This window comes from Gigantopelta aegis, chromosome 3 (assembly GCF_016097555.1).
Source record: "Gigantopelta aegis isolate Gae_Host chromosome 3, Gae_host_genome, whole genome shotgun sequence".
NCBI lineage: Eukaryota > Metazoa > Mollusca > Gastropoda > Neomphalida > Peltospiridae > Gigantopelta > Gigantopelta aegis.
The window spans coordinates 76657346-76674247 of NC_054701.1; the positions used below are offsets into that span (position 1 = coordinate 76657346).

The 16902-nt window shown below is 37.5% G+C and overlaps 1 protein-coding gene across 1 annotated transcript in view; it reads left to right on the top strand.

Annotated features, from left to right (window-relative positions):
• The first annotated feature begins 232 nt into the window (after positions 1-232).
• LOC121392693 (dual serine/threonine and tyrosine protein kinase-like) overlaps positions 233-16902 on the top strand; it is a 36621-nt gene continuing 19951 nt past the window's right edge. The window contains exons 1-4 of the mRNA XM_041523801.1: positions 233-449; positions 2353-2885; positions 5769-6447; positions 7609-7761. Coding sequence (XP_041379735.1) covers positions 326-449; positions 2353-2885; positions 5769-6447; positions 7609-7761 — 1489 coding nt within the window. The 5' untranslated portion in view covers positions 233-325. The remainder of the gene's footprint in view (positions 450-2352; positions 2886-5768; positions 6448-7608; positions 7762-16902) is intronic.

Consider the following 16902-nt stretch of genomic DNA (forward strand, 5'->3'; position numbering starts at 1 on the left):
ATGAACTGAATTGAATTGTAATGATTCTGGTACAGTTTTAGCTATAGGCTACACTTAATTTTTGGTTCCGTGTTAGCCATATAGCCACAAACACAAATTTTTACAATTCTTTCAATGCAAACGCATGAAATAGTTTTGCTCTGCAGCGCAGTATTACGATTAGACTGATATCGGTACGTGTAATCACATATATGTGCTCAGCGGATTCATAAGGAGAAAATCAGTGGAGAGATTGGGAGAAGTTGGGATTTTGTTTCCCGTTTTTTTAGTTTGTTTTGTCGCTTATACTTTTAAAGTATGACATGAACAAGTCAAACTGACAGTCATGGCGGTCAGTCTGCCGAGTGAACTTCGTAAATTTAGCGGACATGTGGAACGACTGCGACAAATTTTGGAAGAAACAAAAAAATGTTTTAATGATATCAACTCGTCAGCGCATTTTGATGGCAGTAAGATTATTTTATGATTTTTGTACTCTACAGACTTATAATGTCATCCACATTTTAATAGGAAATGTGTTTTTAAATATATACATATAGTGTTTATTTTAATAGCTGGCAAATCTTAAAACTAAAATAAACAACAGCTTCATGATCTTGTCACATGTGTCAGCTGTCATTGTGTGATTGTCAGATCTTTAATTTTTTACCCACTGTAACTTAGTGTAAAAGTAAAGTAAAGTTTGTTTTATTTAACGACGCCGCTAGAGCACATTGATTTTGAACATAGAGCACATTGAACAGTGTGACGTCCTAACACTGTGACATCCTAACAGTGTGACATCCTTACCATGACATCCTAACACTGTGACGTCCTAACGGTGTGACGTCCTAACACTGTGACTCCTAACAGTGTGACGTCATAACAGTGTGACATAACTGTGACATCATAAGTGTGATGTCATAAAGTTAAGTTTGTTTTATTTAACGTCACTAGAGCACATTGATTTTTTTTTTATGTTATCATCGGCTATTGGACGTCAAACAGGTCATTCTGACACTGTTTTTTAGAGGAAACCTGCTGTTGCCACATAGGCTACTCTTTTACGACAGGCAGCAAGGGATTTTTTATTTGCGCTTCTCACAGGCAGGATAGCACAAACCATGGCCTTTGTTGAACCAGGTATGGATCACTGGTCGGTGCAAGTGGTTTACACCTACCCATTGAGCCTTGCGGAGCACTCACTCAGGGTTTGGAGTCGGTATCTCGATTAAAAATCCCATGCCTCGACTGGGATCCGAACCCAGTACCTACCAGCCTGTAGACCGATGGCCTGCCACGACGCCACCGAGGCCAGTGTAACTTAGTGTAAGACCAAACAAAATAAATTTCTGATCTCTGGTGAACACCCGCATTTATTTTGACCCTTGCATGTCAACATTTTGTGTTTTAACTTCCTGCGGTATGACGTAACTCATTGCCAGGCTTTTCTTGCTATAAGTAGTATAACATGAAACTGCATTTGGAGCCAAAATGCCATCGCATATGAACTAGTACATGCATTCTGATTCAATTTAAATATGCCCCTTATTTTGGTGTCAAATATACCCACCTTTTCTGTGCAATCCATGCTTTAAAAAAGAAAGAAAAAAGGTTGCATCACTGTATCAATTCTGGAACTTTGGTCTGACCAGAGATAGAGTTTTTTGAAACTTTTGGTTTTTTTTGCATAACCCAGTACTCAGTACTGGCAGTAGTCCAGGGAACATTTTGTACACATTAATTAGTTTGAATAATGAAATGTTGACAGATACTGTTTCATAATGAAAACTAGTGTACTTGAACTTAATTTAGGAATCTTTGAGTTAATGGTTAATGAGACTGACATATACATATCTGTAACAGTAAATTGAGTAATTAATGGTATTTATATAATACAATGTTCTTTAAAAAAAAAACCAAATTATCCCATAGTACATATTATGGTACATACAAGTGTATAGATATATAGTCATATATACTATAGTATCTAGTACAGGGCTTCTAGATTATGGTAGCCCCACTCCCGTGGCTAGTGATATTCAGTGTTGGGCTAGTAAATAACTACAATTGCCATGCCCGACGGCTAGTGTTGCAGTTAAGTCTATTTTGTAAATATGAACATACTGACCCCACTCCAACCCCTAATGTCAGTGTTTTTAAGCCTCTTTAGTATAGTCCCTCTGACATATCTGATTATTACTATTATTTAGTAAAATTTTATTAACTTAAAGTAGGGCTAGTGAATGTGTGATTGTGGCTAGTACATTTTTTAAATTACTGATCCCATGGCTAGTGGATTTTAAAAAAATTCTAGAAGCTCTGTAGTAAATACTGTAACAGTTAACAAAAATTCTTGTGATTGATTTTTAGCTCAGATAGTCACAGCAGAACTGCTGAAAGAGGAGGAACTGGAAATTGCCTCGATTGTCGAGAAACCTCCAACGATCATCATATTCGGCCAGACGCCGTACGCCAAGTCTCGGGTTGTCAACGAACTCTTTAGCAAACACGGCAAAGAAATCTTCCCCTTTCTGGATGAGAATGACGACGAATCGCGATTCCGGATGGTTCGCTTTAAACACGGTGAGATGCTCTCGGTCAGTCTGTCGCTTTCTGACGACTATGACCTCGTCGATCATTTAGAGTCGTACAACGGACCGTGGCACACGGTTCCGAAGAAAGACATTGAGCTGGATGTTGATGTAGACAGTGGTGGGGATCAGGCCAACGATGTGGCCGACCTGAACGTCACCATCAATCACCCGTTGCTGCGATACGGGACGCACATCGTGGTGGCCCCCAGTAAATATGGAGACACGTTGGAGGTGGTGCTCAACAAGTGTTTTAAAAACACCACGCCCATCCTGCTGTACGGATTTGTGAAGGACCATCTGTCTGACAAGGTAAGATATACATTATATATTTTGTGCTTCTGCAGGGCTCATACTGAACCAACTCTAGGCTCATGCCAGCCGATTGCCAATTCGCCATGGGCTAATGGAAATATCATCTGGCGAACAAAATATTTCCCATATCGCCAAACTGGCGAAAACGAAATCTAAAATCTGGGGATACGGAAACTCAAGTAAATTTTTCTGTAAACCTGACCGACGTGACTTGTTTGTCAAAATGAACCACTTTTTTTCCGTTTTTATTTTGCACACACGCGGTCATGTTTACAATGAGTTCAGGTCCGACTTGAACCACGTGTTCTTGTTGTTCGCTGTCACTGAATTTAGTCCTAACATCTTATTATTTGAAGACCTTTTTTCTGGGCTTTTACACATTTTTCTGAAACATTTTCTCGAGAACAGGTGTGCTATGATAATCAGTTTTCAATTTCATAAAATCGATGTACATTCAATTTATCGCCCACGATGTAATCATTACGTTTAACCTGACCACTTTCGCTGTTTGTATAATCATGCAGTCAAATATCAAACCAAATTATTTATTTTTATTTATTTCTTATAAAAAGAAGAATGAACAACTAATATTTAATTAATAAAAGATGACTACTAATGGCTAGGTAAGTCCGAATGAAAATAACAAATGTTAGTGGTCACAAAAATAGTAGACACCGTTTCTGATCTTCAGGTTACTAAATTTTGGAATGGCTGTAGTCAAAGATTGCAAATACGATAAAAGTGTATGTTTTCATTGAGCAAATTAAAATTGAATATTATTATTTATGGATGCATGGCAGCTAAATATTACACTGACATGGTATCAGTATGTTGATCTGCAGTATAGTGCTTCAATGATAAACTGGTTCCACGATGATATATCAGCTCGATAAGAACTGCGGTACAGTTTTGCTTATTGCGATGTTTATAACATTATTGTTTCCTTGTATCTTATTTGACGAGAAATATGAACACACACACACACACCCAGCATTTTATTAATTAGCGATGACACGAAATTGCAGCTGGCGAACAATTACATGTTTTTTGTTCTAAGAGATCTAATCAAAGTCGATATACATGTAGGTGACCATCTTTTATGTGTAATCTTTGTCACTGGAAATGTTTTTTCACGATTTCTGTCTGGACAAAATGTGGGGAAAGTCTACCGGTAATTAAAGGTAGCAGAGTAATTTATTGTAGTTAAAAATGGTTCAGTCAAATTCATTCAATCGGTGACAATGTTATTAACAGTTTACTCTAACCTCGCAGGTTAACTCAAGCTGTCAGATTTATGCACCAACAGTGTTATTTGTTATTAATTTTCTGAACACAGTAGTGAATACTTGTACTTTATATATATAAATATACAGGAGTTAAAATGTGTTCTTTTTTATGTATTCCATTATATTAAATATACATGATTTGTTTTTTTAATTTAAATTCGCTGATGTGATTATTGTTAATTTTTTTACACTACATGTATTTGACAAATATCACCTATTAAATGTTAGTTTATACATGTATATTATTATTTTTAATTTGTTTTATTATTCCTTTCTTCCCCCCCCCCCCCCCCTTTTACAGGGTGTGGTGATGACATGTGCGACTGACTGACAATTTTATTTCCCCTAGCTGGTACCATCAGAAAATATATTAATACAACTGGCAACATTGTAAGAGCACAGAGGGTGTCGCTGAATCCTGAAGTAGTCAAATGATTTAGCATGACAACTGAAACTAATATTTAGTTCAGTAAAAAGTGTATCCCTTCTGCTTTCATAATTAAAAAAGCAACATAAACATAACTTTAAATAATATCAACTGAGTTCACATTTGAAATTTGGCTAAATGTTTTTGGAACTTTTAGCCAAATTGGCTAATTAAAAAAAAGAAAAGCTAGAGTGAGCCCAGCAACTTTGGTTTAGCCAATGCTGTTAATTTAAGGAATATTTGTATTAGCTGTGTTGTAGCCACTTTTTATAAAAATTAGCATTTGGCTAATGTGGCAATGGACAGGGTAAGCCCTGCTTCTGATTATACCACAGTTCTAATCCTGTCAGAGGCTTGATATATCATTAATAACACTTTAAGGAGACATTTTGTTTTTAAAACACTGACAGTTATTCATCAATTTAAAATTGATCAGAAACTACTGTCTAATGTTTTGTAATTGTGTAGCAATCTCTGAAACTTGCTTAGTGAATCACAATTTGCTACTGAATAAAATGTTCTCTTGACATTCACTTGTTTTTCTCCCATTCACTGATTCAGCGTCAAAAGTGTAATTTTACATGTATAAACGGTAGGGATGTGCTGTGTTTGTTATCAATATTTTGTTACAAACCTTTCTTAAAATCAGTTAACCAACCTCGGTGGTGTCGTGGTTAAGCCATTGGATATAAGGCTGGTAGATACTGGGTTCGCAGCCCGGTACTGGCTCCCACCCAGTGAGGTTTAATGACTCAATGAGTTGGTGTAAGACCACCTCACACTAACAGCTAACCCACTGTCCTGGACAGACAGCCCAGATAGCTGAGGTGTGTGTGCCCAGGACAGCATGCTTGAACATTAATTCAATATAAACACGAAAATAAATTGAAATAAATGAAATGAAATAAAATCAGTTGATCATGATGCCACTGTAAGTAATATATTATGATACCTATCATAATACAGTGAAGCCATGCCATATGATATACTGTGATGCAAAAATTCTCATAATACCTATCATAATAAAATGTATGCTGATTTTCACAGCAATGCGAGATATTATGGCTCTAACATAATCTGTCTATTAATTAGTGTTACAGTTAGTAAAATTCTATTAGTATTCTTTACTGGTTTCTTTCACAACTTTATCCAATTCTCTGCTTTCAGGATCTTGCCGAGCTGAATGAACTTGGAACAATGACCAACTTCAAACCCGTGTTCTTCATCCGAGTTCCTCCCCCTGGCTCTAAAACCGTCGACACAGATCCCCCAGACGGTGCTCCAGGCTCGCCGACTAAATCGGCCACGTTGCCGAGAGACCGCGGTAACTCTGGCTCCCAGTCATGGCCTGGGAGCAGAGAGAGTTCCATCAACCGTGTCAATGGCATATCCAAGTCCATGCCCACATGCTGCATAGCGTTCCAGCAGCTGTGTCGCCTCGGCTATCTGTCTGAAGTGTCGGGAGTCACCTACCGGAAATCTCTCACCCGGGACTACTTCGACGTCGAGAGCAAGTTCGTTGACCGGTTTCAGGACTTTCACCAGCGTTTCGCCCTGTTTACAAGGAAGACGCTGCAGGGTTATCTGATAAACTCATCGGTGGTTCTCAACAACACTCACACACGCTGCCTGAACATGTTCATCATGTCGGCGTTCGACATGGCCCGCGATATGCTCATCACGCCGAAGAAGCTCGAGTTCGTCAAAGAGAAGGAAGACGATCTGTACAAGTCGCTGCTGAGACTCGCGGTGTCCAAACAGGACGAGATTAAGTCACTCATATCGGGCACAATATCGGACATGAGGTTCGATCTCGTGGAACAAGCGGCAGAGTACGACTTTATAGGTAAGTTCAAGACACAGCTTCTGCTTGAGGTTACAAAAGATCAAATTATGTACCCTAAAATCTTTGAAAATTCAAGACAGGGTTTCAGTCAGATGGTACGGAGGGTCAAATTATGTACCGTAAAATTTTGGAAAGTTCAGGACAGGATTTCTACCAGAGGGTACTGAGGGTCAAATTATGTACTCTAAAATCTTGGAAAGTTCAAGATAGGGTTTCTGCCACAGGGTGTGGAGGGTCAAATTACGTACTATAAAATCTTAGAAAGCTCAAAACAAGGTTTCTACTAGAGGGTACAGAAGGTCAAATTTCGTACCCTAAAATCTTGGAAAGATCAAGACCGGGCTTCTACCAGAGGGTACAGAGAGTAAAATTATGTACCCTAAAATTTTGGAAATTAATGGACATTTTTAGGGGTTTTTTGTTAGATAGACAATCTAGTAAGATAACTGCTGTTTAAAATTTGTCAAAGCACATAAAATATAGTGTCCGATTTCAGAACATTCAACCCATAATCACCTAGTAGGGGCACCTGTAGTCTGCACCTGCATTTTTCCATTAATAGCAAAGGATCTTTTGTAAATGTGCCATCCCATAGACAGGATAGCACATACCACAGCCTTTGATATACCAGTTGTGGTGCACTGGCTGGAACGAGAAATAGCCCAATGGGCTGACCGGCGGGTATCAATCCCAGACCAACCACACACCAGGCGAGCGCTTTACCACTGGGCTACGTCCTGCCCCGATTAGTGATTGACAAGCAGGTGTAGCTGCTATACAGACTCGTTATTTTATTTGTTTATTTATTTGTTTGGCCAAATAAAAAAAAATATGTGTGGTTTTGCATGGTTACATGTGAAAAACAATTAGGGAAGATACACATGTTGGTAGGCTATGCTTTTTTAAAAATAAATTTTATTCCTAACATCTGTCAAACTGGTCTTGGCATAGAGCAATAAAGTAACCTGTTGAACAAATGCTGTGTCCTCTCACTGTTTTAAAGATCAGTAGGTGAAAAAAAACATTTTAATGTTGGCGAAAATGGCGAAAAAAATTAGGGTCGGAACAACACATATTTTTGTATTTGGCCATATATGATGATTATGTACATGTCACATTTCATTGTTTGAACTCCAGATTTTCTTTATCTTTACTAAAAAGGGGTAGAAATTGACGACAATGGTCAGATCCTGACAGCTAAGGGGTTGAAGATTTGTGCAGGTCAGATTCAGGACTTGGTTCTAGGACAGCTGAACCACGCGGTGGCTGGAAAACTGATGGGATCTGTCGACATACTCAGAGACTCATACACTGGTAAGTAGAGGTGGGGTGGGGTGGGATTTTGTTTTGGGGTGGGGGTGAGGTGGGGAAACACTGTCATTGCCCATCAACCATTGTTTTATTAATTATCCAACTGAGAGAGAGACAGACAGACAGACCAGAGAGACAGACACAGTTATCGAAATAAGCATTATGTCTGGTTTATAGGTTACCACAAAATATAGCCTGGTAACCAGGTTACCATAACTGTATGAAAGTTAGAATTGAATTCCTGTTACTACTACTTTTAACGCTGTTACATGTGTGCCAGATGATTATTGTAGTATGTATGTATTTATGATTCCTTCCTTATCTTATCACACTGTTCTTAATGTATTGCATGTAATTCTTTACAAGTATGTGACTCATATTTAACAACTGAACAATTGAAAAAATAAATTGATGAAAATAAAAGTGTTCATACAGCAATGAAAGATAGTATTTTTGAAATGTGAAATTTTGAGTGCAATTGATCACATTGGTGTGCGCGAACATTGACCAGTACAAGAAACAAAATCTGGAAGTAAATTTATCTAGTGGGCGCTGCTTAAACGTGGATTGTGCATGGACATCTGTGCAGTTTCATACCAGAAAACGAAATGCAGAAGTAATGCTGCTAAAACGCAAAATGACTATAATTGCTTGCAATTGCACAAGTGCGCACGAACATCGATGCAATTCCTTATGAGAAAATGAAACACAAAGTCCGGAATGCATTGTCTGGTTTACGTTCGGACATGAAACTACCGTCGTTGAAATTTTTATCAAGAACGAAACACCTTTCTCAACGTTTCTTACTTGTGGTAACCTCCAGGTAACCTGAACGACTGTTCTCGACTTATTTCGATGCCTGCAGACGGACAGAGTAAGAGAGATATACATGTAGGGACACAAAGAGAGAGAGAGAGATAGATAGGGACACAGGGAAAGTGATAGGGATAGATAGAGAGGGACACAGAGAACATGGGAGAAATGGGAACAGATAGAAAGGGAGAGAAAGAAAGAGACACAGAGAGAGATACATGTAGGGATAGATACATAGAGAAAGGGATAGAGGAAGAGAGAGAGAGACAGAGAATGTGAGAGAGAGATAGGAACAGATAGAGAGACTTAAAGAAAGAGGGTCAGAGAGAGATAGGGACAGATACATAGAGAGAGAGAGAGAGAGAGAGAGAGAGAGTATTCTGGGGTGTCATTAAACATATATTCCTTTTCTTTCGTTTTCTATCTATACAATTTTGATTTAACAATTCATATACCATAAGACGTGATAAATGAAGCAGCAGTTTTTATATGCCCATCTTTTATGGGTCGTATTATGGTATGGCCTTGTCTGTATGTGCGTACAGATTTTGTTTCCATGACACATCTTTCTTATCAATTCATATAGGATCATCAAACCTTGTATGCAAGTGCAACTTGGGATGACGGTGTGTTACGTACCATAATAAGGTCACTGTGACCTACGTTTCACACACACCATGCGAGATGTAGATCAGTGGTAAAGCACTCTCCTGATGCGCGGTCGATTGGGATCGATCCCCATCGGTGGCCCATTGGGCTATTTCTCATTCACCATGACTTGTATATCAAAGGCTGTGGTATGTGCTATCCTGTCTGTTGGATGGTGCCTATAAAGGATCCCTTGCTATTAACGGAAAAATGTAGCAGGTCTCCTTTCTGACTATATGTCAAAAATTACCAAATGTTTGACATCCAATAGCTGATGATTAATACATCAATGTGCTCTAGTGGTGTAAATAAATATAAACCATATAGCTCATACATGTAGTTCATAAATCCATTGTAAAGTTAACCTTTAATGAGTTCAGTCTTTGTTTCCTCAGGTGGTTGTCTAACTCAGGTTTCACTGTATTGCATTCATGAGCTTCTTATTTGTTACAAAATTAAACTACAGTGAAACCTCTCAAAACCGGACCCTCTGTAAACCGGAATTCCCTCAAAACCAAACATTTTTTATGGTCCCCTTTTAAATATCTGAACATAAAAGAACCTCTGTAAACCAGATACCTCTTATACCGGACATTTTACTTGGTCCCAAGGGTTTCCAGTTTAGACAGGTTTCACTGTAATACATTTGTTGCCCACCAATGTTGATAACACAAAGAGCTCAATTTTGAGTTGTAAATGTATGCTTCCTGTCTTCTACCAGTACAGGTGTGTATGTTGAGAAGGTAATTTATGATAATCCCACAGTACATAAACATCTGCTACATACAATGTACAATGTACATGTAAGCTTCCAGGCTCACACAAAGTTTGCACATATATTAGCTCAGCACACAATGTCAAAGGTCAAAAGTTGTGTTTGTACTTTACTTTTGTTTTACTAAGATATGTATGGAAAAATTTTCTTGCAAGATTAGGATGGAGTTAATTTGGAACTCAGACTACATGTACTCGCACAGTCAAATTTTTTTCAAGCAGCAATCTAGTTTAATGCAGTCACCTACATTAAAGGAGACCGGACACCAAAAGACATGTAGTGTGTAATGGATTAAGTTAGCGTCAAAGACCGCATTACTCCCGGCTCGCTGCGCGTCTTAGGTTTGGGGTAAAAACAGAAGTGGGCAGGATTATGCATAGATCTGAACAAAAGCGAGGCAATACGTCATCGGTGAGAGTTACCAAGCAATACCGGTACACGTGTTGATTCTTTAGTTGTGCCTTTTAGTCTTTTTTTTTTTTTTTGTCTTCAGGTTTATCGAAAATTTAATTTACAAGATAATTAGTGTTATTATATACTGTCGACGTAATTATATGATGGTTAACTGTGCAGTGTTTAACTGTAACAGTAACAGCAATGCATCCCAAGAAACGGCCAACATCATGGTTTCGATTTTAAAACAAAAACGAAAGTTGTTTTAAAACATGGACGCATTATTGTCGTCGAACGGGCTTTATACCAACTAAATACAGCAGGTTATGGTCACTTACAATGTGAAAATTAAAACAAGTATGTACTTAAGATATACATTAAATAAAGGTATTGCAATTTGTACACATACGAATATTTAAACTTCACATTTATTTACCTATATTTACCAAATTAATTTTCACCGACAGCCCATAACGACTCCATACTAACGTCTCTTGATCTAGTTGGTTTGTTAACCGTATAACAAAACACCTTCAAAACGTGAATTATTACGTTAGTTAACAATGTTTATAGTCAGTTCAGTATATTGTCATTAAAATTAAAATGCTAACACTTTGGCAGGAACAACATATATGTACTCTGGCCAGAAGGAATGATGGTTAATTAGTTTTAAAGCTAATGTCAATTATTAAAGCATAATAAAATTGTACTTTTCAATGCTTTCTGTATGTCATATTAAAAATACTCTACACCAAATAATTATTTTAATACCTACCCTGGGTTTCTGCCAGAGGGTGCGGACGGTAAACTGACATGTACACATGTATACATGTACTAAAAAATCTCAGAAATTAATGTGTGTATATATATATATATATAAATATATATAATGTTTTATTTTTTCGATAGATTATAGTAACATAATTGCTGTTTAAAATTTATAAAAGTGCATGAAATAAAATGTTCAATAAAAAAAACCCATTTCAAACCTATAACCACCCAATATACTCCTTTGAATATATTTAGTTTTTACAGGCCCGTAGGAATGATTGGGGGGGGGGGGGGGGGGCACTGACAGACCGGATTTCGGTTACAATGGCAAAAATTAATGTGATAAAGAAAAGCTCACAAGTGGGAGGCACCCCCCCCCCAGTTCCTACGTGCCTGTTTTATTACGTACCCTCAAATTATTTTCTGGCAGAAAACCTGGTACCTTTGGCAGAGGTTGAAACAATTGGTTGTCTAATTTTCGACTGTATAAAATAATATAATTAATCACTTTTGGCATCGAGCAATTTAAAGCAAAATTAACAATAGTTACCACATGGAATAAACATCATATATTATTTTGTTTTACCTGTAATATATTTTCATCAGGACTTCCTTCTTCCTCCATGAATGATTAAAGAAAATAACACTGGATATATTGTAATTATTTTTATTTTATTCCAATATATAACAAATGTGTTTTATGTCATTATGTGGAGTAAACTACATTTGTACCTGAAACAGTTGGTTTGAAATCATGATTACAAAATCCTAAAGATAAAAGGAACTGGTTCCTAACCTCACCCTCTACATATTATCTACATTTGTATAGGCCTGTAGGAACGATATCTGAAGTGTGTGTGTGTGTGTGTGGGGGGGGGGGGGGGGTGTGTGATACAGTCTCTAGTGAGGGATACAAACTAGATTTTTATCTTTATATCATCTTTATTTATGCAAAGTAGTGAAAATTTTAAACATACATTTTCATCATAGAGTGTGTGATGGAGAACAAGCCCCTAGGCCCGCCCTTCCCCAGTTCCTACGGACCTGTTGTATTTTATATTAATAAATGCAAAGACTACATAATAATATTGTCGATAAGACATATTAGTTGTAAAGTGATTGTCAGTATGTGGCAACAGTATAATATTTTCCAACATTTCTGTGTTTCTGTACCTGGCTGTGGACAGTTTCGGCAGACTGGTAACACATTTTCTTAATAATTAAAAATACATGGTTTAACCAAACAAATTAAAACTTGGAGTGTAACTAGTTACGAAAACAAAGTGTTTTGTTAAATTATTATTTCTTGCTTTGGTGAGGAGGGGATGCTTTTTGCAAATTTGCGAAATCGGCCTATGGAATATCCACTGACGTGTCGAATTTACATCTATGCTGAACAAGATTTATGATGAAATATTATTACATTTTGTGTGGTTTTCTTCTAATTAGGTCCATTTGCTTCAGTTTACATTAAAAATGTCATACAAAAATATTGTTTTAAAAAATGCTTGTATGCTAGTCTATGACCGTGTGGCTTCCTCGTCTTCCTTGGCAGTTGATTCATCCGAATTTTCATCTAAGACAACATTTCCAGGATTAGGGACAAAGTCTCTGATAAGTGGTTCAAACTGATACGGTTTGATGCCATTAGCACAAGCTGGACACAATTCTTCGTCACTCGAATCGCTAAGTTCATCCATGCTGCTTGGTAGTTTCTTCAGTTGTCCTCTCATCGATGACGTCACGGGTCTAGCTCATCAATTGTCGACAGTTTCCGGCAAACATCGGAGATCGGCGAAAAAAAACCCAACCAAGACTGGCACGCTTAACTTAGTCAATAAGGGGAGCGCGGTAGTTGCGTGTTGTGGTTTATGACGGCAAACAATTCATTATGCCATATATATTGTTTGGTGTCCGGTCTCCTTTAACAGACAGTTACTATTTTCTTCTCTTTTTTTTCATTCATTTAATACAGAACATAATTATTAGTTTTATTGTTTTGATTTTGAATTTATTGATTTAAAAAAGTCAAAAGGATTGCACAACAGGCAGAGCCTATATATGTGCCCTCCTAAGTTTTATGCACTCCCCCAGGCCTAACTAAAGGTGACACTTTGTAAAAGTTAAAACTTGTTGGGCCGAATTTACAAAGCCTGTTTTTTTTAAACGCAGGTTTTTAAGCATTGCGTGTAAGTCATAAACAGGTGTTTAAGCATTGCGTGTAAGTCATAAACAGGTGTTTAAGCATTGCGTGTAAGTCATAAACAGGTGTTGTAAATTTGGCCCATTTTGTTTAACGATATCACTAGAACGCATTGATTTATTAATCTCATCGGCCGTTGGATGTCAGACATTTGATTATTTTGATATAGTCTTAGAAAAAACCCACTTCCTTTTTCCATTGGCAGCAAGAGGTCTTTTATATGCATTTTCCCCACAGACAAGACTGCACACACCACATGAAACTGTAATTATTTTCCCTTAACAGTCTAATTGATAGATGTGTTTAACTACTTTTTTCACTTACACAGTTACAGTCAAACTTTGTTGAAAGTCCTTGACCAAACCAGGGGCGGGACATAGCCCAGTGGTAAGGCACTTGCTTGATGTGCGGTCGCTTTGGGATCGATCCCTGTCAGTGGGCTCATTAGGCTATTTCTCACTGCAGTCAGTGCACCGCAACTGGTATATAAAAGGCTGTGGTATGTGCTATCCTGTCTATGGGATGGTGCATATAAAAGATCCCATGCTGCTAATCGAAAAGAGTAGCCTATGAAGTGGAGATAGCGGGTTTCCTCCCGCAATATCTGTGTAGTCCGTAACCATATGTTTGACAATATATAACCGTTAGTAAAATGTGTTGAGTGTGTCGTTAAATATAACATTTTCTTCCTTCCTTGACCAAACCAGTGTGTGTGTATAGATATAGATATAGATATAGATATAGATATATATATATATATATATATAGATATATATATATATACACACACACACATAATATTATGCTTATTTTATTTCAAACCAATGGTACATCTGTATTTTAGCTTACACTGGTTTGGTCAAGGACGGAAGAAAATGTTATATTTAACGACACATTTTATTTACGGTTATATGGCGTCAGACATATGGTTAAGGACCACACAGATATTGAGAGAGGAAAGCCACTGTCGCCACTTCATGGGCTACTCTTTTTGATTAGCAGCAAGGGATCTTTTATATGCACCATCCTACAGACAGGGTGGTACATACCACAGCCTTTGATATACCAGTCGTGGTGCACTGGCTGGAACGGGAAATATTGACAGGTTGAGGTGTCATAGATAATGTATTACACTCTGTGTATTTTTGTGGTTATATTACAAATCAGCTGATGTTTGTTGCAGACTGACACTTTATGTAACTGTGTATATATATGGGTGTAATAATACCTCTATACACACAGGCCACCTTGATATATAAAGAAGCTAAACTTCATGTGTTTGTGTCTACGGCGGTTGTTATATAAAATACCTCTTGTTAGAGTTCAGTTCAGTTACCTTTGTATGGAAACAAAACAACAGAATGACAAATTGGTCTTTGTTAATCAGTGTTGGATTATAGTAGGCTCCTATCAGTTTACATGTTGCTATAGTTTATACAAAACATTGACCTTTGTTATCAGTACTTTTATATTAAGATCAGGAAGTTGTCAGACAAAATTGATCACTCAACAGTACTCAACAGTCTGTAATAACATTTCTGTGCAGAACAATACATAATTCGTAAATGTCTCGATCCCTGTCATTGTGCCCATTGGGCTATTTCTCGCTCCAGCCAGTGCACCACAACTGGTATATCAAAGGTCATGGTATATGTTGTCCTGTCTATGGGATGGTGCATATATAAGATCCGTTGCTGCTAATCGAAAAGAGTAGTCCACGAAATGGCGACAGCAGGTTTCCTCTCTCAATATCTGTGTGGTCCTTAACCATCTGAAAGAAACTAGAAAAGATATATTTGGTGAAAGAAGTGTGATGGAATCACTTCGATTCCATCCAGAACTTTTATTACCGTACAATTTTTACGTGATACTGACTTTTATTCTAAATTTTAATATTACCTATCTGTGATATTTCTATTTTTCGCACAGTTCTTTACACTTGTGTTTTTATTTAACTGTGGAATTTTTATATTGATGTTGGTCATCACTTAAAGGTTTTGGATTTACCTTAGTTTGACACCCAATAGCCGATGTATCTTTCGTGCTGGGATGTCATTAAATATCTATTCTAGTCTATGTTAATGTCTGCTACAGGTTAATCTCATTCAATGTGTACTGATTATTCTGAAAGTCATAAAATGGGCCAATGTCAGTTTCCAGACCTCAAAAGTCATGGAATTTTGAGTTTGGATCAAAGAAAGAAATTGATTGATAATTAATTTTTAATAATTTAAAATGCACATAACGCTGGAAAGGATAGCTATTCATGTCAAACTATTGTAAAAGTACTGTTTAATCACATTGGTTGCAAAAAAATTCCTTGAATTTCCTTTTTAAATATGTCGTAGAAATGCCTATAAAAAGTCATAGAATTCAGTTGCAAATGTCTGTGAACCGTGAAACTCTGTACATGTGGGCAGAACTTACATGTAGCCCAGTGCTCATCTGATGTGCGGTTGGTGTAGGATCAAATTCCAGCCAGTGCACCACAACAGATATATCAAAGGCAGTGGTATGTGCTATACTGTCTGTGGAATATGGTGCATACATGTATATTATATATATATATATGTAAATGTATATGTATATGTATATGTATATGTATCTCTTAGGTATATGCCTATCCGTATCCTGTCTATCCAGACTCCGGATCAAAAATCAAGAATGAAGAACCGTTCATGCATGAATTACCTCTGTCTACACCAGATTGGATTCTGAACGACGGGCTGCTTAATCTGGATCTCTGCGTAAACCGGTCCATTTCTAAAGTCCCATCCAGCTACCGTTTATCTCTTAGGTATAATTCTCTGCCTAATCCGTACTCTGTCTACTCCAGACTCCGGATCAAAAATCAAGAATGAAAGAACCGTTCACGCATGAATTACCTCTGTCTGCACCGGATTGGGATTTTGACTGAACGACGGATTTTGACGGTAATTAGTGAATCCGGTTTTGACAGATTGCCTGTACGATTATACTCTTAAAAATCATCGTCAATTGCCAAGTAATCAGGACGCCAAATACAAAATGTAATCGCACACGTGTGAAGTTTACTCTTATTGTGGTAGGCCGTTAGATCAATCGGATTAATATTAGTGTGTGTGTTGATACCTTCAGGTATACTAGTACCCATTCAGTCCCGACAGCTCTACTGTGTATCAGTTAAGAAAGTATGGCTATGGAGTGCATCTAATTGCCTCTGGGCAGGCTATATGCTTGGCATTTGTAAGTTCACTTACTATGACAATACACTGCATGAAGTAGAAATTAAATAATTAAATGGAAAGAAAACAAACTTGTTGAGAACAGTTAATTTAATACATTCCAGTTGCAGTTTTTCCAGGAGGAGGCGACATGTCAAAAGTTTATTTATAGTAAACTGTGAAGCACGCATCCGCTACAAGATCCTCCGGCCACACACTCATTCCAGTTTATAGCAGTGTACAGACGCTCCTCAAAACAAGAAACAACAACAAATGTTTTGAACCCAAAGACGATATGCCGCAACCTGTAATCAGCAGCCACCTGTCTTAAGCGGCCA